The 22,806-nt window shown below is 42.8% G+C and overlaps 1 protein-coding gene across 2 annotated transcripts in view; it reads right to left on the bottom strand.

Annotated features, from left to right (window-relative positions):
- Positions 1–12,942: 12,942 nt before the first annotated feature.
- The window catches only part of FIG4 (FIG4 phosphoinositide 5-phosphatase), a 134,124-nt gene continuing 124,260 nt past the window's right edge, over positions 12,943–22,806 (bottom strand). For both annotated transcript variants that reach the window (XM_047101313.1, XM_047101316.1), the window contains one exon: positions 12,943–13,277. In XM_047101313.1, the coding sequence (XP_046957269.1) occupies positions 13,100–13,277 (178 nt within the window). In that variant the 3' untranslated portion in view covers positions 12,943–13,099. The remainder of the gene's footprint in view (positions 13,278–22,806) is intronic.

Below are 22,806 nucleotides of genomic sequence, written 5' to 3' on the forward strand. Positions count from 1 at the left end.
GGGTGGAGGGATGGAACAATAGGTGGATGGATGGGTGGATGGATGGAGGGAGGGAGGGATGGGTGGATGTCTGAGTCTGGACCCCTGCTCCTCAGCACCTGTGTGTTCACACTGTTGTCAGAAACTTTCTTGAGATCAGCTGCTTCACCTCTCACCACCTCCCACTGCACATCTCATCTTTAAATCAGAGTGGAACTGGGTTCTGAGCTGTAGAGGACTGCCTAATCTTTGTAGACTTCTCAAACTTTCAGCTAAGTATTTCCTAGCTGTAGGATGTCCGATGGCCTTGAGTTTCCTAGTAATGATACCAGTATTTAAAGTGCTTGTTACAGGCCAGGAATTCTAAAGTCTTTATACGAAATGTCTCATGTAATCCTTATGGTAAAGAAAACGAAGTTCATGCTATTGTAAAAGTCTTCCTACGCCATGTAATAGAAACAGAAAACTAGGCCCACAGAGGTTGAACACTGGCCAAAGTCGCAGTTCCCTAAGCACGGGACCAGGGATTTGAACCCAGGATCTCTGACTCTAAATCCTATACCCTAACCACTATGCACGCTGCCTCAGAGAAGTAATCATACCTTTTGAAAGTCGTCAGCAACCTAATGGCTGAGCCTGGGCCAATAACATATCCTGAAATTATAGTATGTCAGCACCGCTACCTTCCTACATTGTATTAGAATTATTTCCTTCTGTTTTCCTCCCTGCCCAGCTAAACCATAAGCTCCTGAGGAGAGGGATGTTACCAGGTCTTACTCATGGTGGTAGTCCCTGCGTGGATACAGTCACGGGTACTTAATAAATGGTGCAGAACTCTGTGTAGTGGTGACTGTGGTACCCATGCAGGTACACCATTCAGATCTACCTTCGAGAATTTGCCATCTAGCTGTGAGGAGTGCAGTTGGCTGACAGCCCTTAGCTGCAGCTGCACATCGTTGGAGCTGAGATGCTCTTTGTGGACAGTCTCTAGTCAATGATGGGGCAGGTGAAGGTACTAGGGTCTAGTCATCTCTTTTCAACATGGGGCTCCTTCCTGGGCAATCTTTCTCTGGAACTCCCCTTCGGGTTGGACAGAACTTTGTCATACCTGCATCACGGTCATAGTCTCTGCCAAATTCTGCTTCCTTCACCATTTCCTCGCATGGAGGTCAGATTGACGTTGCAGTCTGAAGGCTTTCACTGCCCAGTTTTGCTTTCTGTCCTTCAATCTGTCACAGCCTTGCCTCCAATAAACCTCTCACATTCCTCACTTGGTGCTGCTGCCTTAAGGACCTGAACTGACAGTGTGGCAGGGTCCCCTCCCTAAGGAAAGAAAAAAAACTTCAAGGCAACCTGGCTATATGCACATGTGACAACATCCCTCACAACCTTGTAACATGAGATCACTTGAATCAGACTACATGTTTGTGTTACCGTATACAGGAGACAAAGAAGTAAAAAAAAATATATTAAAAAACTATACTACACGGCGTTTGGGGCTCAGATGTTTGGGGATGGACCCAACGGATCATTGCCGGCAGGAATAAAGTTGCTTCCTGGAAAGAAAAGCCTCAGTGTCAGGACTCTTTTTTACGAGAACCCTGCTACACACAGTGACCAGTCTGAGGCTGTTCAGATCTCCTTCCACGGGGAGCATAGTTGATTGACAGCCTCAGCTACCGCCCCTCTGGGATCACCACTGCAATTTGCCAAGGCCACATTCCTACGGGCTGCTCCCAGATACACTGAACAAGGTTGGCGGGGGGGGGGGGTGATACAGAACCCCTCTGATGGGTGATTTTGGCTTGAGGACTCCCCAGCAGCCTGGCCAAACCCTCCTTGAACCGTGCAGGAGTCTGGGACTCTTCTTATGCAATCCTTTTTCCGTCCCTCTTCCCCTTCACAGGTGTCAGAGACTTCTCTGGGTCCATCTCCTTTATCCTTCACAGACACATCCCCAGTAAACCTATTCTGCTTCTTGGAGACCCGAACTAACATAGGCGGTACTGGGAGGACGGTTGTCAGGTTTAGCAAATGAAAATACAGGATAACCTGTGACACTTGAATTTTAGATTAATAAGACATTTTTAAAGCATAAGTATGTCCCAAATTTTGCATGGAATACAGTTATGCTAAAAACATTTACTGTTAACCTGAAATCCAAATTTAACTGAGTGTTTGGTATTTTCTCTGGAAACCCTCGCCAGGAATAACTCAAGAAAACGGGCATTAAGATAAATTCACACACATCCTGGTGGGTAAAGGGGACGTTGTGCTCCACATACCCGAGCGGTGCACAAATGCTGAAGATTTCATTGGTGGTGACCTGGGGAAAATGTCCCGGTAGAGGTGAAAGCCCACGCGGGTGTGGTGACGTAGGCACAGGGAAGACATGGCTAGAAGAGTGCCCACAAGAACAGTGGGGATGGCTGGTTACTGCTGGGTGGAACTGACGCTCTACAAGGGATAATGAGAAATTGAAAGCCAGGAACAACCAGCTAAAAGCTGAATGTGAGAGCCAGAGGGCCTCTTGGGTTGCCGAAGAGTGGCCTTTCCCTTCAACAATGGAAGAGCAGACACAGCCAAGCAGCATAGTGAGGTTTAAAGAGTTGAGTCACAGAGCTCCAGAAATGCTTAAGTGCTCAGTCAAGGCAGGTTGGTTATGCTACTTGGTTGAGAAACTCTGGGACTCTGAAATATGGGAAAGAAACATCGAGATGGATGCCTCTGGGTGGATACTGGCTCTGTAGACCTCCTGAACTCTCAGGGCTTGCAAAATTCTTGTTAGGAAGAGCTAGCACTTCCCTCATGCTAGAACGTTCTGCAGAGGCCTGTTCCTATCAAGGCAACAGGCGACCCCTCAGGAGTTGCCCTTACAGCTTCTGGCCTGGTCACCGGGCCTATAATCAGGGTTAAATCCCAGTATAACCTGGTTGGGGATGTGCTAGGCAGGTGAGGGATAAGAGGGACTCTACACCAAAGGAGCTATAATAATTAGTCAGAGTGGGTGGTAGGAGCCAGGAGAGTGCGTGAGAACTGGATTTTGATGCCTAAATCATTGTATCTATCGAGGGGCTTGATCAATAGGCCAGAATGTAAGACTAGGTAAGCAAGTCCCCACTGACCTGGGGACTCTTCCTCAGGATACAGGATTTAGTTCCCTGGCAGGGAGCCTATAGGATGAGGCAAAATCGCCGCTAGGATGGCTCTTAGAAGCCCAGGGAGAGTGATGATCCATGCTGAGCAAAGTGGAAATGCTTGAATTGCCCTGGTAGTTATTAGAGGAAGGAATAAAGAGACTCAAGGAAGTGGAAATCCTGGAATGGATTTGTGAGGCCAGAAGACATACCCGTCAGCAAGGCCATCAGGAATGGGCTGGTGAGAAGGACACTGGCATTGTTGGGACGTGCTGTAGAGCCTCCTATGGCAGGCTGGGACTTCACATAGGTAGGAGAAGTGGTCGCAGAGCTGAGCTTGCTGATAACCAGGGGGTTGGTGGGGGTCAGCGGGCAGCCCTTACCTGCCCGAGCCAGGAGGCCACGATTGCTGCGATGATCAATAAAGTGGGACCAGCAGCTAAGGGGCTCGCCCCACGAGGTAAAGGTGAGACAGCATGATGTCCTTGGGGGAAAAGTAGATGGGCGGCCAGCAAGGATGCTACTTAACAAGCAGAGAAAGAGTGAAGGAGCAAGAGGCTGAGGACACCCCAATAAAAAAAAAAAGGTCACAGTAAAAATAAAAAGCCACAATCCTTTGCTCAGTTCCCAGACCTGAGTGACTTCATTGCTAGTACCCACCGACTGAGGACGTGGCTGCATCTGCAGAGACAAGGGCACTGCCACACACAGCAGGTATATTCCATGGCAGTTCACCCTGACTTCCCTCAAAGTCACCTATGGCCGTGTGGTTGTGTGACAAGACACCGGGGAAAGAGAGTGACCCAGACATTTCAATGACTCTTAGACCAGGAGCTGGGTTGACACTGACATCTGGAGATGCAACCTGTCATCGTCCCCCTGCCCCCTTGCCCCCCCCCCGTTAGAGTGAGTAGCCCCTCACAGAGGCCAGGTAATAAATGCAGATTACACTATAGTCCAGCTCACCTTGGACCCACTGGGTCTGCGGTGGCCACTTCCCCAGACCTTGAGTGTGTAATTGGAACTGATATACTTGGCAGTTGGAGTAATCTCCACACTGGATCCTTGAACTCCAGGGTAAGAATTCTCAGAGGGGCGCCTGGGTGGTTCAGTCGGTTGAGCGCCTGACTTCGGCTCAGGTCATGATCTCATGGGTTGTAATTTCAAGCCCCACATCAGGCTCGCTGCTGTCAGCCTGTCAGTGCAGAGCCCTCTTTGGATCCCCTGTCCCCCTCTTTCTGCCCCTCCCTCACTTGCACTGTCCCCAAAATAAATAAATATTAAAAAGAAAAAAAAAGAATACTCAGAGTAAGCATGGCTGAGTGGAAACCCTTAAAATGGCTCCCTCCCCACGAGCCAAGATCATGAATCAAAAATACCGCACCCCTAGGCATAAAAAGGAGATTAGTGCCACTGTTAAAGGAAAAAGTAGTTTCCTATTTGTCCTGGATTGGTCCCAGCCCCTTGGAGTACAGGAAGGCTCCCGGGTAAGTGTGAGTGGGACATTTCCACTTACAGCGGGTCTGATTCAGATTCAGACTGCCAACCCCCTACAGGTTGATTTTGTTAAAAAAAAAAAAATCTTAAGTTCACCCTGATAAGTATGTAAAAGAGAAATCCTTAATGCAGGTAGTAATTTGAGTTTTCTGAATAGACAATTTTTTTTTTAATGCAGAAGACTGAGGATTTATAGAGAAATTTAATTCCATTATCCCAAAGATTTCAATCCCTGTCCCCAAGATTTCATAAGGAAAAGATAAAATAGATTTTTTTACATAACCTTAATTGACCTAAAATGATGATTAGAAAGGTCATATACTTCCATTTACTAAATGTTTTCTGTGAACAAGCTGACCTGTGAATTTCTCTCTCTGAAGATACGGACAAAATTAAATGTTTTATTGAACTGAATTAAAGATGACTTCATAATCAGGGAAGAGAGATTCATAAAAGCTTTTATCACATGTGATTTGCCAACATGTGGTATCTTTTCTCAAATTGGTTTTTCAGAGGCATTAGACTTTATTGAGGCAATGCCAAATGTAACAAAATTATTATCCATATCTCTTGGAAAAACCCAGACCTTTACAGTTCATCTGGAAGTGGAAAGTTATGATATAATTCTTCATAGTTCAATGAATAGTTTTTAAAAAAGCACATTAATATAATCTCTAGAGTACATTTGCTGCTATAAAGCCATCAAAAGTAAATACCTAGGATAAAAACATATACAGTGAAGATTTTTCAACTTTATCAATACTGTTACTGTTACAATGACCTTAACCAACAAAGTTAGGGTTCAGCACTGGCTGACTCTTTTGGATGTGATAAATAAAATTAATATCTGTATTCACATAAATCCCTTTTCTCCAGAAAGACAAGACTTATGGTCCATACACAGCACACCCCTGGTGGTAGCAGATAGAGGCATGTAACAGGTTAGGGAGTGAGGGCTTAAAGGAAGATATAGTCAAATCTCCCTTGGACGTCTTTTAAAGAGGAATGAATTAACATTGTTTTAATGGGTTAGACACTCAAAGACAAGAGGATGATTCAGGTCTCCTGCTGGTTCTGAGCTGGTCCTGAGCCTCCACTGTGTCATATGGTTGCCAGAGTCGCCCTCAAGCATTCACCTGACAGTGTGCACTGAGTGACAGCTAGAGGGACTCTGGGCTGGGAGTTGCAGAGGAATGTGTCTCAGCTCTGCTCTCCCAGCACTCCATCTTCTTGGGGAGATAGACACCTAACACACTCTACGGAACACAGCGGAATGTCAACATTTGGAAGATCCGCCTATCTCGGTGAACCAAAATTTTCCAAATGACCAATGCATGATGTCACAAAATCAAGCTTGGGTGGAAGATCCATTCTAAGATATACCAATTTCAATGTCACAGACAATGAAAAAGTTCCTTGATGTAGTTTCAGATTTCACAATACAACTAACCTTTAAGAAACTACCGCTTACTGAGTTTGGGAATAGTAAGAAAGAATATCCACAATAATCCCAAAGGACTATTATTAAACTATTTTTCCTTTTGTCAACTTTGTGTCTGTGTGAGGATGGATTTTCTTCATATGCTTTAACCAAAACAACATATTAAAACAGACTCAATGTAGAAGGTAGTAGACCCCAGCTGTCTTCCATTAAGCCAGACATTAAAAAGATTTGAAAATGTAAAACAATGCCAATCTTTATTAAAGTTTTTTTTGCAAAAGTTACTTTTCACACACACAAAAAGACATTTCTGTTGATATGTGATGGGTTAATTTTTTTTGTTTTGTTTTGGAAAGGTTATTTTTTATTAAAAATATACTATTTATGTTACCATGGGATGGTTCTATTATTGCTATTTTTAAAATGTTTGTTTATTTATTTATTTATTTATTTATTTATTTTTCAGAGAGAGGGAGAGACAGATCATGAGTGGGGGGAGCGGAAGAGAGACAGTAGGACACAGAATCCGAAGTAGGCCTCAGGCTCTGAGCCATCAGCACAGAGTCCAATGCAGGCTTGAACTCGTGAGCTGTGAGATCATGACCTGAGCCAAAGTCAGATGCTTAACTGACTGAGCCACCCAGACACTCCTATTGAAATTTTTAATGAATTCATAAACATATAAGAATTAACAGTTTCTGAATGTGGTAAATACTGGTAGATAGGACCCATATAAATAAAAGCCCTTTGGAGGTCTTGAATAATTTTTAGGATTGTAATGGGGTTCTGAGAATAAAAAGTTTGAGAACCACTGCTATTAGCCTATCAGGCCCTTCACAATCTCACCTGATTTATCTTTCCAACCTTTTTCCTGACCTTTCCCTTCCCGTCATCTTCCCTTCCTTCCACCATCATCCCTCTGTCCAGCAATGCCAAATGACTTTCTGGTCCCCCAAATAGGCTGCTCTCTTTGCTCCTACTGTTCTTTTGAATGCCCTCTCTGCTATCCTTCCTTGTCAGGTTTCTACTCATTCATTTAAAATCAAGTTCAGTAAAGAGCACCTGAGTGAATCATTCGGTTAGGTGTCTGACTCTGGATTTTAGCTCAGGTCATGACCTCACGGTTTGTTGGGTTTGAGCCCCCACTGGGCTCTGCACTTACAGTGCAGAGCCTGCTTGGGATTTTTTCTCCCTCTTTCTCTGCCCCTCCTCCCACTCACTCTCTCAAAATAAATAAATAAACTTAAAAAAATCAGGTTCAATAAAAATTTCCCTCATTGGGGCGCCTGGGTAGCTCAGTTGGTTGAGCATTGCCTCTTGCTTTTGGCTCAGATCATGATCTCAGGGTTGTGGGATGGAGCCCTGAATTGGGCTCTGCCCTCAGCTTGGAGCCTGCTTAGGATTATCTCTCTCTCTTCCTCTTCCTACCTGCTTAGGATTCTCTCTCTCTCTCTCTCTCTCTCTCTGAAAAAAAAAAGAAAAAATCCCCTTACTATCTTGCAAAGCTAGTCACCAGGGCCTTTGCACAGAGCAGTGATCTTGAGAAATCATTTTGTACGAGATTGTTTAGGCACCTGTCTTTCCCTCTATGCTGCAGGCTCCTCAGGGCAAGGAACAATCTTCTTCACCCTTAACTCAAACTCCAGCAGCTAGCTTGGTTCCAAGCATACTACTGATGTTCAACAAATTCAAGAAAAAAAGGAGCAGCGGAGAGCAATTTCTTCTTACTCTCCTGCCCTGCCCTGACGACTCTGGGTCAGAGGGAAGGATCATAGTGGGAGGAGTGGAGAGGCACTCCACAGAAGAGGGTGTGAATAGGCACACACTTGAACCCTAGCTGTCCAGCACACACACACACCTTCTTCCTCCCCCTATACACTTCCGGAAGTGTCTTCTAACATAAGCTAGAGATCCCTACATATTCCCTCCCCAGGGGAAATCATCCAGAATCCCATCCAACTATAGTCACCAGAGATGATGTCATGACACTACTGTTCCCTGACTGCTGGATCTTTGGGATATGCCCAGCTTAGATAATCTGCCACTTTGGGACGAGATGGTAAATTTTATCATCAGCCTAACCACCTCCTAAGTATAATGATTGATGGGTGAGGAGAGGGACAGGGGAAGAGAAGAAAATTTTGTATTTAAATTATAATTCTCACTGTAAAAGGAAAAATGGTTAGTGGGGGGAGTGCTGAAATGATTTACCTTTCAGCAGCAAAGAAAGTGCAGATGGTGGCACTTCCCTTGTTTCTGTAACTAACCTTGGGGCAACAGGATTTGTGACTCTCTTCCAGTCAGTCATGCCATGTTTCTTTTTTTTTTTTAATTTAGTTTTTTTAAATTTAAATTAGCGTATAGTGCAACAATGATTTCAGGAGGAGATTCCTTAATGTCCCTTACCCATTAAGCCCATTCCCCCTCCCACACCCCCTCCAGTAACCCTCAGTTTGTTCTCCATATTTATGAGTCTCTTCTGTTTTGTCCCCCTCCCTGTTTTTATTATTTTTGTTTCCCTTCCTTATATTCATCTGTTTTGTCTCTTAAAGTCCTCATGTGAGTGAAGTCATATGATAGTTGTCTTTCTCTAATTTCGCTTAGCATAATACCCTCCAGTTCCATCCACGTAGTTGCAAATGGCAAGATTTCATTCTTTTTGATTGCCAAGTAATACTCCATTGTATGTATATACCACATCTTCTTTATCCATTCATCTATCGATGGTCATTTGGGCTCTTTCCATACTTTGGCTGTTGTTGATAGTGCTGCTATAAACATTGGGGTGCATGTGTCCCTTCGAAACAGCACACCTCTATCCCTTGGATAAATACCTAGTAGTGCAATTGCTGGGTCGTAGGGTAGTTCTATTTTTAATTTTTTGAGGAACCTCCATACTGTTTTCCAGAGTGGCTCTGCCAGCTTGCATTCCCACCAACAATCATGCCATGTTTCTCTTGCTTTGATCAGCATCTTGGCTGCTGCCTAGTTTAGCAAATCCTACATTTACTGAGTCCTGTTTTTTTTCTCTATAAACTAATATAAGTGGTTTAGTTTTGAGATTTTATTTATTAAAAGTCTTCTTCAATTACAGAGAATCAGTTCAGACTAGTTTTTATTTACCAGTTGGATGGCAATTACATTGGAGTCCACTCAGATGAATGGACTAAAGAAATGAACCCACAAAATATTTTGTGTGTGGGTAGCAGGAGTTAAATGGTAGCTTACTGTTCTTTGTTAGTAAATGACCCTCTAGCTTGTGAAAATGAAAGGGGGACTCAAGAGTGTTTTGGAGAAAGCTGCTCTTGTGCGTGCAGACCTGACCTTCACTAGGAGCACGTCAGAACACGTGCAGTTTCCAGAGTGATCCATCACCTCTTCCAAAGGGAGTGAATTAAGTCTCAATAAAGAGGTAAAAATAGATCATTTTTCCTTCAGTAAAGGATTCATTTAGCCATAATAATAATCAGTTAGCCCTATTGTTTGTCAGACAGGAGAGATTCTGAGAGGCGGTACAGATCTCAGCAAGAACAAATAAAACATGCCAGGGGGGCAAACCAGAAAAAGGGAATGAATCTTTAGATCGATTTTAAAAAAGCAAAACGTGACTTGCAAGAAAAACATGGTTGGGATGAGAGGCCAGCTTTGCCTTCGCTGGCTACTCTGAGCAATTTATTCTGACCAGCCAGCCCCAACGGCACGTGTGAGGACGACTGTAAGGCACATCGTTTCCCAAAAGGAGAAAACACTTCTGACTCAGTATGCGGCAAATTCTAGGAAGGAGAAAACTCACGGAGTTGGGGACAAAAGCTTAACTGTGAAACATATAAGATACAGTATGATTTTCAAACTCTCCACCTGCCGAAATCCAACAAAGTTGGAATCTCATCTTTGAGTGGCAACTGATTTATTCACATATAAGAGAAGAATAAAATCTATTTGAATTCTGACAGTTTTTTTTTTATGGAGAAATGGAAGTCACATAATATAATTTCAATTTGGATCCACAACATCTAAAATCATACTCTTCTGAGGACAGGTAACAGTCATAGGGATTTTGCCTCACGATGAAAGAATGATTTTTCATGCTGGATCATTTTTGCAGTTGATGCTTCCAGCCTTCTCAGCAGCACGACAGCAGCCATGTAAGCTGGAAAAGCTCAACCAAGATCAAAAGCATCTCTCAGTTTGACAAAGTAAGACATAGCTTCCTCTACTGTGGTGTCTAGACGGATACAAAGTGGCTTTAAGAGAGCATGTCTCCCGCTACCACTCCTAAGAAGTTCACACTGAATTTTAATGTGAATGTTTTTAGTTTGCTCTTGGGTGGGGTAATACGGTCAACAAGATTTTATTTCATAGCATGTCATCGTTCTTTGCTGATATTTCAATTGACGATCTACTGTGTTTCAAGGTTCATTCATACTGCTTGATTTAAAGAATTAAAATCGACAATGCCAGGCGGAAGTAGGAAGGCTTCTCCTGTCTTAGTGACTATGGCATGGGGAGAGTGGATACATGGTCTTGCTCTGAGAGGATGCTCGGCCACCAGATTGGCAGGTGGTGGCGAATGCCCATTATCAGTGATCTTATCCAGCTACATTTACTGAGCGTTTACCATGTGATAGATACCACACCCAATGCTTTATAGGTATTCTCTTATTTCTTTCAACTACACTCTATACTAGATGACAACATTGAGGCTTGGGGATTACTTGTAAGTGATAGGAGTCACAGCTCATGCTCTTCACCAGTATGTGTTTCTTTTCTTTGGGTCTAAAAATTAGAGCAGCCTCTACACTTTCTTTCACATACTAGCTTTTCAGTGTCTTCGTATGTGTGTTCACTTCATTTACGTGCTCCTTGGGGTCATGAACCTCTTTCCAGATGTTTAATGTGACATCTACTTTGCTATCAATTTGTAAGGTCTCCCTTGTACAGCTAGAATTGAAGTAATCTGAATTAATGTCAAAATCAATAGTTCGGTACCATTTTTGTTATGTCAAAATAATCTTAATCTGTTATGTTAAAAATCATGTTAATCATGTTTAAGCAGCTGCCTTACGCTGAGAACACTGTCTGCACGGCCACCATCACCAGCCACCCCTACTGCATCACAGCAACTATCCATTTACTGAGCCTCATTTACAGGCCAGGAACCGTGGCTACATGCTTCACATACATTATCTCTAAACTCCACATCAACAAAGTAGGCATTCTTAGCCTTACTTCACAGCTAAAGAAGGTTAGGAAAGAAGACTTTGATTCCAGATATTCACAAGGACTGTATTCTCATCATAAGGAGACAGACCTCCAAGAAGCCATGTTAAAAATTAAGGTCAGTGGTTGAACTTGACATTTCTTAAGGAATTTGGGAATATTTTTTGACTTGGGAAGACTCAGGTGACCTCCTACATGCAGCAGCAAGCTATCGCGGTAGGTAATAAAACTACGCCAATACAAATTTTCTGTTGCCTGTTGTCACTCTCTAATCCTGGTTTTATGATGACATCGACTCAAAATGTCTGCTAGTTAGGGGCTTTTTCCCTGCAGTGTAGAACCTTCCACAGAATTCCAGCATCTCAGGGTTGGAGATACCTTAAAGGTCATTTAGACAGTCAGTTTTCCTTCTCTCATTAGACAGCTTGGTTTTCTTCCCTATTTTATTTATGAGAAGGGAGAACTGAGACAACTTATCAACCAAGCATAGGTGTAATGAGATCACACCATTTGTGTTAAACTGTCGGAAAATGCAGGAAGTTGTCCGTGTTACGTTTGACTATACAGAGAACAAGCCATGTGCACATGACAAGTCACCCGACTGGACACCAAAGGTCACACTGGGTAACACAACTGCACACCACAAAAGTTATGCAGGGAAACTCATTTTTAATGTTTTATTTTGATATCATTTCATATTTATGGAAAAATTACAGGAATTGTTCAAAAAATGCCATTTACTCTTTCCCAGATTTACTGATTGTTAAGATTTTGCTCCATTTGTTCTTTTTTCCTGAACCATTGGAGGGCACTTTGTTGACATCTTGTCCCTTTATCCATAAATATTTCACTGTTTAGTTCCTAAGGACAAGAGCTTTCAAAAAACACAAAGTTAACATACAATTTTTTTATCAAAACACAAAGCTAGGGGCGCCTGGGTGGCTCAGTCGGTTAAGTGGCCGACCTCGGCTCAGGTCATGATCTTGCGGTCCGTGAGTTCGAGCCCCACGTCGGGCTCTGGGCTGACAGCTCAGAGCCTGGAGCCTGTTTCCGATTCTGTGTCTCCCTCTCTCTGACCCTCCCCCATTCATGCTCTGTCTCTCTCTGTCTCAAAAATAAATAAACGTTAAAAAAAATTGAAAAAAAAAACAACACAAAGCTAACATAAAGTCAGAATACATACAAAAATATGTTAACTATAAAGAAAAATAATCTGACCTCATTTTACATGAGAGATGGGTTTTTTGGCCTGTTTTCCCTACTGTGATACTCCCAGACTCTACCATAGTGCCTAGCACACAGCAGATACTCAACAAATACCTGTTAATTTCTTAATTATGGTGTGATACTATATTGACTGCATTTCTTTTTTTTTAATTTTTATTATTTAAAGAAATTTTTTTAACATTTTTTATTTTATTTTTTGAGAGACAGAGAGACAGAGCTCAAGCAGGGGGAAGGCAGAGAGACAGGGAGACACAGAATCCAAAGCAGGCTCCAGGCTCTGAGCTAGCAGCACAGAGCCGACTATGGGGCTTGAACCCGTAAATGTGAGATCATGACCTGGCCCAAGGTGGACGCTCAATCGACTGAGCCACCCAGGTGCCCCTATATTGACTGCATTTATAGAAGTATTTCTAAAATAAAGCAAAGGCATTGACAGCAAAATATTTAAGCATTTCTTTATTTCCTGTAATTTGTAGTTCACCAGTTACAAAAAGAGGAAAAACTTTCAGATGTAAAGGACTCCCGGGAAATTAACTTTTTAAGAGGAGATAAAACAGATTACAATGTAGGCAAATTCATGGGGGGACCTGTTTTCTCTTCACAGGTAGCGGTTCCTGATGTATTCTCGGTACATGGAAGTATCTTCCTTTCCAAGAGGCTGCATGATACCTTGACTGGCCTGGATGTGGGCTTGGAAGATCTCTGTAGATTTTCTGTCTACCCTTGGAGGCTGTACTTCATAGATGTTGTCTTGTGAGAAAGCTGAGATAGGTGTTCTATAGAAGAGAAGAGGAGACATGGCTACATTAAAGAAAATAAAGGACCCACAGGGAGCTATGACTGCAAAGCATTCAAGAGCCACTGACCTTGAACATGCAGACTTAATAATAAGTGGTGGTGGTGATCTCCCCTGTCCCCTCCCGTGGGCTGACTTCCTCCCTTGCCCAGAGGACAGAGTTGGGTCAGAGCCTGCCCAGGGAGCCTTCCCTGAAGCGCAGGCTAGATGGGTACCTTTCTCTGTTCCTGTGCCTCAGGTACACCTATGTCTGTGCACCCATCTGCCTCCTTCACTCGACTAGAGTAACTTTAGGTGGGGGCTATAAATTTTTTGCTCCTTGACACACGATAGGAACCGAACTTTTTTTTTGTATATTAATTTTGTACCCTGAAACTTTTTTTTTAAAATTTTTTTTTTCAACGCTTTTTATTTATTTTTGGGACAGACAGAGACAGAGCATGAACAGGGGAGGGGCAGAGAGAGAGGGAGACACAGAATCGGACACAGGCTCCAGGCTCCGAGCCATCAGCCCAGAGCCTGACGCGGGGCTCGAACTCACGGACCGCGAGATCGTGACCTGGCTGAAGTCGGACGCTTAACCGACTGCGCCACCCAGGCGCCCCTGTACCCTGAAACTTTATTGAGTTCATTTATTTGTTCTAACAGTCATCAACAGTTTTTAAAGGAAGATTTAGTAGGAATCAGTAAAGGGATACTAATTTCTTCCTTACATTGATAAGAAGAGCAAATAAGTTTATATGTATAATGTGCTCACTTAGCATAATGCCTGGCAAACTGTAAGTGCTCAGTAAATGTGAACTATTGTTAATGATTACAGGTGCATAGTAATTCCTTATCTGCAATTCTGAAATCCTACAAGCTTTAATAACCAAATGTCACGTTGGTGGTAAAACCTGACCCAATTGAAATTCATTTGGTGGCACATCCTAACCTGAACCAACAATACTGATCCCACTTCATGTGAATATTAATGTGTTTAATTATCAGACAAGTCCTCAGATCACACTGGGGATGTACCATCTTGTTATGCTAACAAGTCCAAAATTCTGAATTCTGAAACACATCTGGCCTCAGGCTTCTGATGAAAGATTTCAGATCTGTAACAGGCAGCTTCCTTCCTTTCTGGGGCATGGAAAAGCACACAAGAATCTCTTCATCCAAAAATATCCCTCCATTCCCATCCACCTAGCCTAACTTAATGCTTGAAATTTCCATGTATCCATTGGGGAAGGTGCTGTCTCCAGAAAAGCCTTGTCAAAATGCAGCGTGGTATCTGACACAACCTTTACTCATTGAAGGCTGAGCACCCACTAGTCATTGCATCCTTAGCTGAGAGCAGGCCCTCAAAGGATGAGTCAACCAAGTCAGGTGTGATGCAGAGTGAGTATGTGTGTAGAGTGTGAAAGAAAGGTCAAGAAGGGGGCTACTGATGGGGACGATAGTAAACTAAAATGTTGTTGGGGCATCTGGGTGGCTCAGTCGGTTAAGCGCCCAACTTCAGCTCTGGTCATAATCTTGCAGTTCGTGGGTTTGGGCCCCACATCGGGCTCTGTGCTGACAGCTCAGAGCCTGGAGCCTGCTTCGGATTCTGTGTCTCTCCCTCTCTCCCCCCTCCCCGCCCCCTCTCTCTCAGAATAAATAAACATTGAAAAAAAAAAACTAAAATGTTGTTGTGAGGGACTTAGCCCAGGGCTGGCCCTGTGGGGTGGGGGGTACTTCTTCTGCCAGGGAACCAAAATAACACAGAGACAAGATCTGAAGAATCTACTGTGCTGGGCTGGGACCTAGCCTTACTCCTTGTAGCAGAGGCATCAGGAAGGCATCCTGGATGCATTAGCTGGGACCCCTGAAGCAGGGGGGAGATTCCCTACCATCAGAAGCAGAATTGGGCCTCAGCCCCAGCTAGGTCTGTACTAGGAACGTCAGCATTTCAAGAGACATTTGGAAGTGCAGACACACAGTGGAAGACAGGAGCTGTACTGTAATGCCCCCATCCTCAAAGGATACGTTTCAATCAAATGTGGGTCTTTCTTACCCAGAAAGCAAAGCTCACTGTGCTTTGCCTTTACACATCCTGCCACGGCTGGAGATGCATTAAATTACATTAAAATAAAATATAACTGGAGGTGGAATATTCTTTCTGGAAGCCAACCTCAATGGTTTTCACTTCAAGGTAAATATATTTCAATTCAAATCTGGTATATCATTTGTCAAACACTCCCCTTTTTTCAAAGCACTTAAATAATTTCACACAATCTTAGAATGTAACCTTATTGAAGTAAAAACCAAAGGAAAATGATTTACACAAAGTTAAAAAAATGAAAGACCAAGGTGAAAGAGTCCTGAGACATCTGCATCTCAATCTGTCCTCCAGCCTGGTTTAAGAGCGTTCTTCAAAATACACAAATTACAGTTCTTCTAATGTCTGTGGATAACACATTACAATGATGAACAATTAGGATGATTAATATGTGAACTATTCTCCTCAATCTTCCCTCACAAAAGCACAGCAACTCTACAGTCATTTACATAAGTCAAACTGAAATGCTACAATTCTTTAGTGGGTGATAATATTCAGGGTCAAACCTTTTAAACCTGAACCATTTTAAAAATGGAGACTCCACTAGGGTTTCTAGAGATTGTCATCAAAGCACCAGCCACAGCAGCTACTCTTGAACCACACCATTTACACCTGTCTAGTCTCTTTCCCTTCTCAAATCTTACTTAATTTTCACACTCATCCTGGAAGGCAGGAACCATTGGGATTATACTCTCCATTTTAAGATGAAATGCTTAAAGTCAATTTAAAAATGGGACTACAGGTTTCTGTCCTGTCTTTGAAGCCGGATCTTTGCCCAGAACCCTTTGTGCATTAACAAAGACCTCTCTGGCAGGAATCACACCAGACATCCCTAGTCTGAGCACTAAATCTTAATGAGTTGAGAAAGGAATTGTTGGTGGGAATGCACTGTTGGTGGGAATGCAAACTGGTGCAGCCACTCTGGAAAACAGTGTGAAGATTCCTCAAAAAATTGAAAATAGATCTACCCTATGACCCAGCAATAGCACTGCTAGGAATTTACCCAAGGGATACAGGAGTGCTGATGCATAGGGGCACTTGTACCCCAATGTTTATAGCAGCACTTTCAACAATAGCCAAATTATGGAAAGAGCCTAAATGTACATCAACTGACAAATGGATAAAGAATGAAACATGGCCCTTTGTAGCAACGTGGATGGAAATGGAGAGTGTTATACTAAGTGAAATAAGTCATACAGAGAAAGACAGATACCATATGTTTTCACTCTTATGTGGATTCTGAGAAACTTAACAGAAGACCATGGGTGAGGAGAAGGGGGAAAAAAAGTTACAAAGAGGGAAGGAGGCAAACCTTAAGAGACTCTTAAAGACTGAGAATAAACTGAGGGTTGATGGGGGGTGGGAGGAAGGGGAAAGTGGGTGATGGGCATTGAGGAGGGCACCTATTGGGATGAGTACTGGGTGTTGTATGGAAACCAATTTGCCAATAAATTTCATATTAAAAAAAAGAGAGAGAGAAAGGGGACATGCCAAATGACCAAGTAATTGTTTTATCCTTCAGAGGCCTCAGCTGAATATACAGGTGGACAGGCTGTGGGAGGTAACAGCACCAGGGCCTGCCAACTGCCCATGGATGTAGGGCCCGGACAACCGTGATAAGGGTCACAGGCCAGCCATTTCTACCCAGTGCCTTTGCTTTCTTGCCAGTAAATCGGTCAGGAGTCCTCACCCTACTTATTGGTACACTGCTTCACTGCAGCATAGAGTAATGGGCACTATTACAAACACTCAATATGAAATGCCAAACATCAGCCTGAAATGGTATCAGATTGAGTGGCAGGTGGGTTTAGGGCTCCAACGCTACCTCACTCTGGTGTCAAAACAAGTAGGGAGTCAGAAAATGCAATAACTATTGCCTTTGTCTTTTTTGTGCTTCTAGATTTGAAGTCTCTTTCTATTCTGAGGACTGCTTGGGGCCAAAGGGAGACCCCGGTATTGAGCCTTCCTTCTGATGCCTGTCCATGCCAAAATGAACTTGCCTTCCCCAGTGACTCTGCCTCAGACCTCATGAAGGTCGCTGGTCATTTTCATTGTCATTTGGCCCCAAGTGACTGCTGTCTTTGTGCCTTGATGCTGGGGGCACTTCTCTTCTGAGTAAAAGTGAATTGGGGATATCGTAGAAGCCCTGTTTTTTTTTTTTTTTTTGATGTTTATTTACCTTTGAAAGAGATAGAGAGACACAGCGCGAGCATGGGAGGGGCAGAGAGAGGAGGAGACACAGAAACTAAAGCAGGCTCCAGGCTCTAAGCTGTCAGCACAGTGCCCAATGCAGGGCCCGAACCCACAGACTGCGAGATCATGACCTGAGCTGAAGTCGTACACCTAACTGACTGAGCCACCCAGGTGCCCCGAAGCCCTGTTTTTTTGAAGCAACCGAAGTAGAGGGGACTTGCTCAGCACATGTGGCCGGCATCCTGTGAATCTGCTGTAGCTCTTAGAAGGGTCATTTAGGGTTTAAACCAACCAGGGTATGTTGGGGGAGATGTTTCAGACCTGAAAAAACAAGAAGGTGTCAGGACATGTATGGTAACCACAGCAAGGACTAGAAATCCTAAACTCACCACCATGATCTGTGAAATAAAACCATGAGTGGTAATGGAAATCTAGTTCCTCAAATAGGAGAGCCTGGAAGTCTACTGGAGGCACAGACAGGGCCCACCCTTCTGGCCTGCAGGCAGACAGCCTGTCTCTTAGACAAGAATGGTGAATGCAGTAGCATGCGAGGCTGGACTGGATGTCAGGCTAGGTTGTGACAGGTCCTGGGGGCTACGGTCATGGTCAAAGGGTCCTGCAGGGGAAGAGCGGGTGTGAGCCAGGCTCCAAGCTGAACCAAATCTCCACTTGGGAGCATGTAGCAGGTAGTGAGGACTTTGCACATAGAGCAACAGGTAGTGAGGGTTTTGGGGGTGAAGGGTCCTCTCAAGCATGCTTAGGCTGCGACCCCCATCTGGACTTCAGGGACACAGGGTACAGCCTGTCCCAGTCATGTGGACGGATTCTGCTTGCTGACATGTGGATCCATCCTGCTGTTAGCCAACAACTGCTCTCTAGCAAGGGCTTGATTGAGCCTTTACACACATCGCCCCCTGTTGGTGACAGCAGGGACAAGGAAACACTGAAGACGTCCCAGTGAGGGAAGGGCATCCTCAAGGACTTGACCCCAGTCAAGTCCTTCCCACCCCTGCCAGTCCCCTCCCGTAGGGTCTGTTGAATTGTTTCAAACTGAATTCAGTCCATTTCCTAGCTCATAACTAGTCAAAGTGCCTGGTAGCTTGGCTGCTGTGGACGAGTACATGAAATTGGATTTACGGGGCGCCTGGGTGGCTCAGTCGGTTAAGTGTCTGACTTTAGCTCAGGTCATGATCTCACGGTTCGTGAGTTCGAGCCCCACATCAGGCTCTGTGTTGACAGCTCAGAGCCTGGAGCCTGCTTAGATTCTGTGTCTTTCAAAAATAAACAAACATTTAAAAAAATTTTTTTTTTCTTTTTTTTTTTTTTATATATATGAAATTTATTGACAAATTGGTTTCTATACAACACCCAGTGCTCATCCCAAAAGGTGCCCTCCTCAATACCCATCACCCACCCTCCCCTCCCTCCCACCCCCCATCAACCCTCAGTTTGTTCTCAGTTTTTAACAGTCTCTTATGCTTTGGCTCTCTCCCACTCTAACCTCTTTTTTTTTTTTTTCCTTCCCCTCCCCCATGGGTTCCTGTTAAGTTTCCCAGGATCCACATAAGAGTGAAACCATATGGTATCTGTCTTTCTCTGTATGGCTTATTTCACTTAGCATTACACTCTCCAGTTCCATCCACGTTGCTACAAAAGGCCATATTTAAAAATCTACATCTGCAAAGTTTTTGTTGTTCACCTAAATCAGCACATGGAGGCTACTGGACTATAGTGGTCGATCACCTTGTACCTCGAGGCCTGGCTGGTTATTGTTCTTGTGTTGTGTGGTTTTGTAGGAAGAGCTGACAGGCCTGCCTGTCCCTGTTTCCAATTTAGATTCTCATAGGCATCTCCTGACAAAGATACTTAATGATAGTTCTGCTGGAAATTTCTAAATAATAAAATACAAGGCCAAAATGGTGGAAAAAAACCCCAACAAAATGATAATGAAGAAGCTTAAGACATACCCAATATTGTTGGCATAATCAGAAAAATGAGGAAGAAGAAACAGAAACACACAAAACACTTTTGTTTCTTCATTTTACTTGGCCATCAAGAAGCCAGTCACAAGAAGCTCCCCATGGTCTTAAGGCAGTGGTTCTCCAAGTGTGGTCCCCAGACCAGGAGCACTAGCATCATCTGGGAACTTGTTAGAGATACAAACTCTCACGTCCTCCTCCAGACCTACTGAATCAGAATCTCCGAAGGTGGGGCCTAGCAAAGATGTTTAACAAGCCTTCCAGGGATTCTGACACTCACTAAAGTTTGAGATTCTTTGGTCTAAGGAGACCAGAATGGATCTAAAATGTTAAATAAGATCTTACTTGTGGTCGGTCAGCAGTACTGAACACGTTTAAACAAGAATTCTCCTTTCAAATATATACCGTGCTAACCTTCCATCGAGAACCCTAATTTGACGTTTAATTGCAAGATACAAGCAGTAATATTAGATGCACCACACATTTCCTGATGAGGAACACGTCTGATTTCTCCATTGGCTTACACATTTCCAAGGTGGGAAAGAAATATAAAAACCTCCAAGACCCTCACAAGGGGCTGCCGATCAGCACCTTGTCTCTGAGGGTACTGGAAAGAGACGGAATACACAATAATGCTTTCAATACTACACAGAATAGTCTTTTTATTAGCTTCGATGCCATCTGTTTCTAGATGAAAAGACCAGTATTTAAACACCAAATGATGTGGAAATTGTGAAACTACTTTCTTTTATTCATTCCAGTAGAGAGAGTTGGCCTTTTATTGCATTTTCACGGTGGAGAAAATGGTTCCACTTTTCCCTCCTGGCCATAAACACAGGGAATTTTTTTTTTCAACTTCTCCTCACAGCCCCCAAAGGGATAAAACCTACTGCCCCTAATTCAAATGCCAGCAGTATTTCTGGAGATAAAATATTATAATTACAAATTTGCAGGCTCATTTCTTTTTATCTACAGGACCTAGTTCCATCCTCAAGAAAAGCTCTGTATTTCCCCTCAAGGAATGTTAAAGTCTTATTTAAAATAATATATTTGCCCATTCATTTATGGGCTACTTAACCCACATTGCTCAGTGCGCTCAAACACCAAGGATTGATGACATTTAGCCTTAACTGCAGTTCCCATTCACAGAAGAGAAACACTTCAGGAAGAAGTTCATAAGACACACCACGTGTTTTTATGGAAAATGCTTTCTTTGGTGCCCTGTAATACTCTTTCTAAAAAAAAAAATAATGTTTATTTATGTTTGAGAGAGAGAGAGGGAGAGAGAGAGATTGCAAGTGGGGTAGGGGCAGAGAGAAAGGGAGAAACAGAATCCAAAGCAGGCTCCAAGCGGTCAGCAAAGAGCCCAACGTGGGGCTCGAACTCACGAGCCTTGAGATCATGATCTGAGCCAAAGTTGGCCACTTAACCGACTGAGCCATGCAGGCGCCCTCATGCTCTTTCTTAAATGTTGTATTACTTGCTTGGTTATAATACGACCATGTCTGATAACAACTGTATCTTACACTTGCATGCAGAACTAATGTTTGAGTCCCTTAAAATTTTTTTTAATTTTATTTATTCTTGAGAGAGAGAGAGAGCGAGAGCGAGAGCTAGAGAGAGAGAGCATGAGTGGGAGAGGGCAGAACAAGAGAGGGACACAGAATCCGAAGCAGGCTCCAGGCTCTGAGCTGTCAGCACAGAGCCTGATGCAGGGCTCGAACCTGACCCCAAGTTGGACGCTTAACCAACTAAACCACCCAGGTGCCCTAAGTCCCTTTTAAAGTTCAATTCCTGTTGAGGCTTTTTTTCTAACACATATTGAATAGTCAATAAACATGTTGATCTGACAAGAAAACATTTAATTGGTCAGACTGAAACGTGTTCTGAATTTAGTGATGTCATGATAATTTGTGGCTGGTGATTGAAAAACTGGACAGCATTTGTATAATTTAAATAGTATTATATATGTGATACTTTTGCATATGATTAGCATTCTGGCATATATCAAACACCATCTGACATTTCCAGAAAATTTAGTAATGGTTCTGGTCACAAAGTATCTTTCCCTTCTGTTGCTACCACAAACTTCAAGTTTTTTTCCCCAAGGTTCTTTCACATTACCAAATGATTCTTTGTTGGTCATAACTGAGTCACACTATCAAAAGACTACTAGATCTGAAGAGGACCTTATAGAAGATCTTGACCAACTGCTTTATTTACAGATAATGGGCATTAGGTCATTTCTTTCATGATTTCCTCTGCTTTCTGAGGAAAACCATAACAAGAGCAGATTCAATATATATATATTGAATATATATATATTATATATATATTGAATATATATATATATATATTTATACATATAATTGTCCATTGCTTCTCTTCAGCTGTCTTATTAGATTGCTTGTATCTTTCCAGTAAGGTACTCATATATTGAAGCCTAGTCATGAATCTATTTTACCAAGATGATAGAGTGAGAATGTGTTTGCTTTATCACATTAAAAATCTAGAGAACATTGCATATTGCTCACATTCTGTGCATAAGTATAGACACCACATTCTGTGCTTAAGTATAGACACCTAACTACAAAACATAGCTCTCAAACTGCACCTGTCCAATATGGCGGCCATTAGCCGCATGTGGCTACTTAAACTTAATTGAAATTAAATAAGCTTTAAAAGTAGTTCCTTAGTAGCACTGGGCACATTTCAAGTGCCTGATAGCCCCACGCAGCTAATGGCCACTGTTTTACATAGCGCAGATATAGAATTATTTCCATCACCACAGAGAGTTCTTTTGGTCAGACTGTTTTAGAATCTTTTTCCTATTTTTTCCTCATGAATTTTGGGTTCTTTTATGTCTTTCTAAGCCCATTATCCTAATGTATCTATAGCATTTATCACTTTCTGATCTTTTATTTATATATTTATATACTTACTAGGAATGTAACCCCCATTTTGATCACCTCTTTAATTTCAATGCCCAGAAGAGCACCTGGCATACAGTAAGTGCTCAATAATTATTCATTGAATGAATGAATGATGTCTGGTTACGGAATCAGATTTTATCTTGGGTTTCTAAATGCAGAACATGAATTTAGTGTGTTTTGAATTATCTGAAATGATAGGGAAGCTGTCATTTGACAGGATGGTGGGAAATGATAGATTTCCCATCAGAAGATTGCTCTTAAATTCCTTTCTTCAGATACTCTATAAATGGACAAACAAACTGAAAGGAAGTTGGAGTGCTT

The sequence above is a fragment of the Lynx rufus genome, unplaced genomic scaffold (assembly GCF_022079265.1).
Source record: "Lynx rufus isolate CCGP_SWC_20201006 ecotype Redwood Valley unplaced genomic scaffold, mLynRuf1.p SCAF_6, whole genome shotgun sequence".
NCBI classification, from domain to species: domain Eukaryota; kingdom Metazoa; phylum Chordata; class Mammalia; order Carnivora; family Felidae; genus Lynx; species Lynx rufus.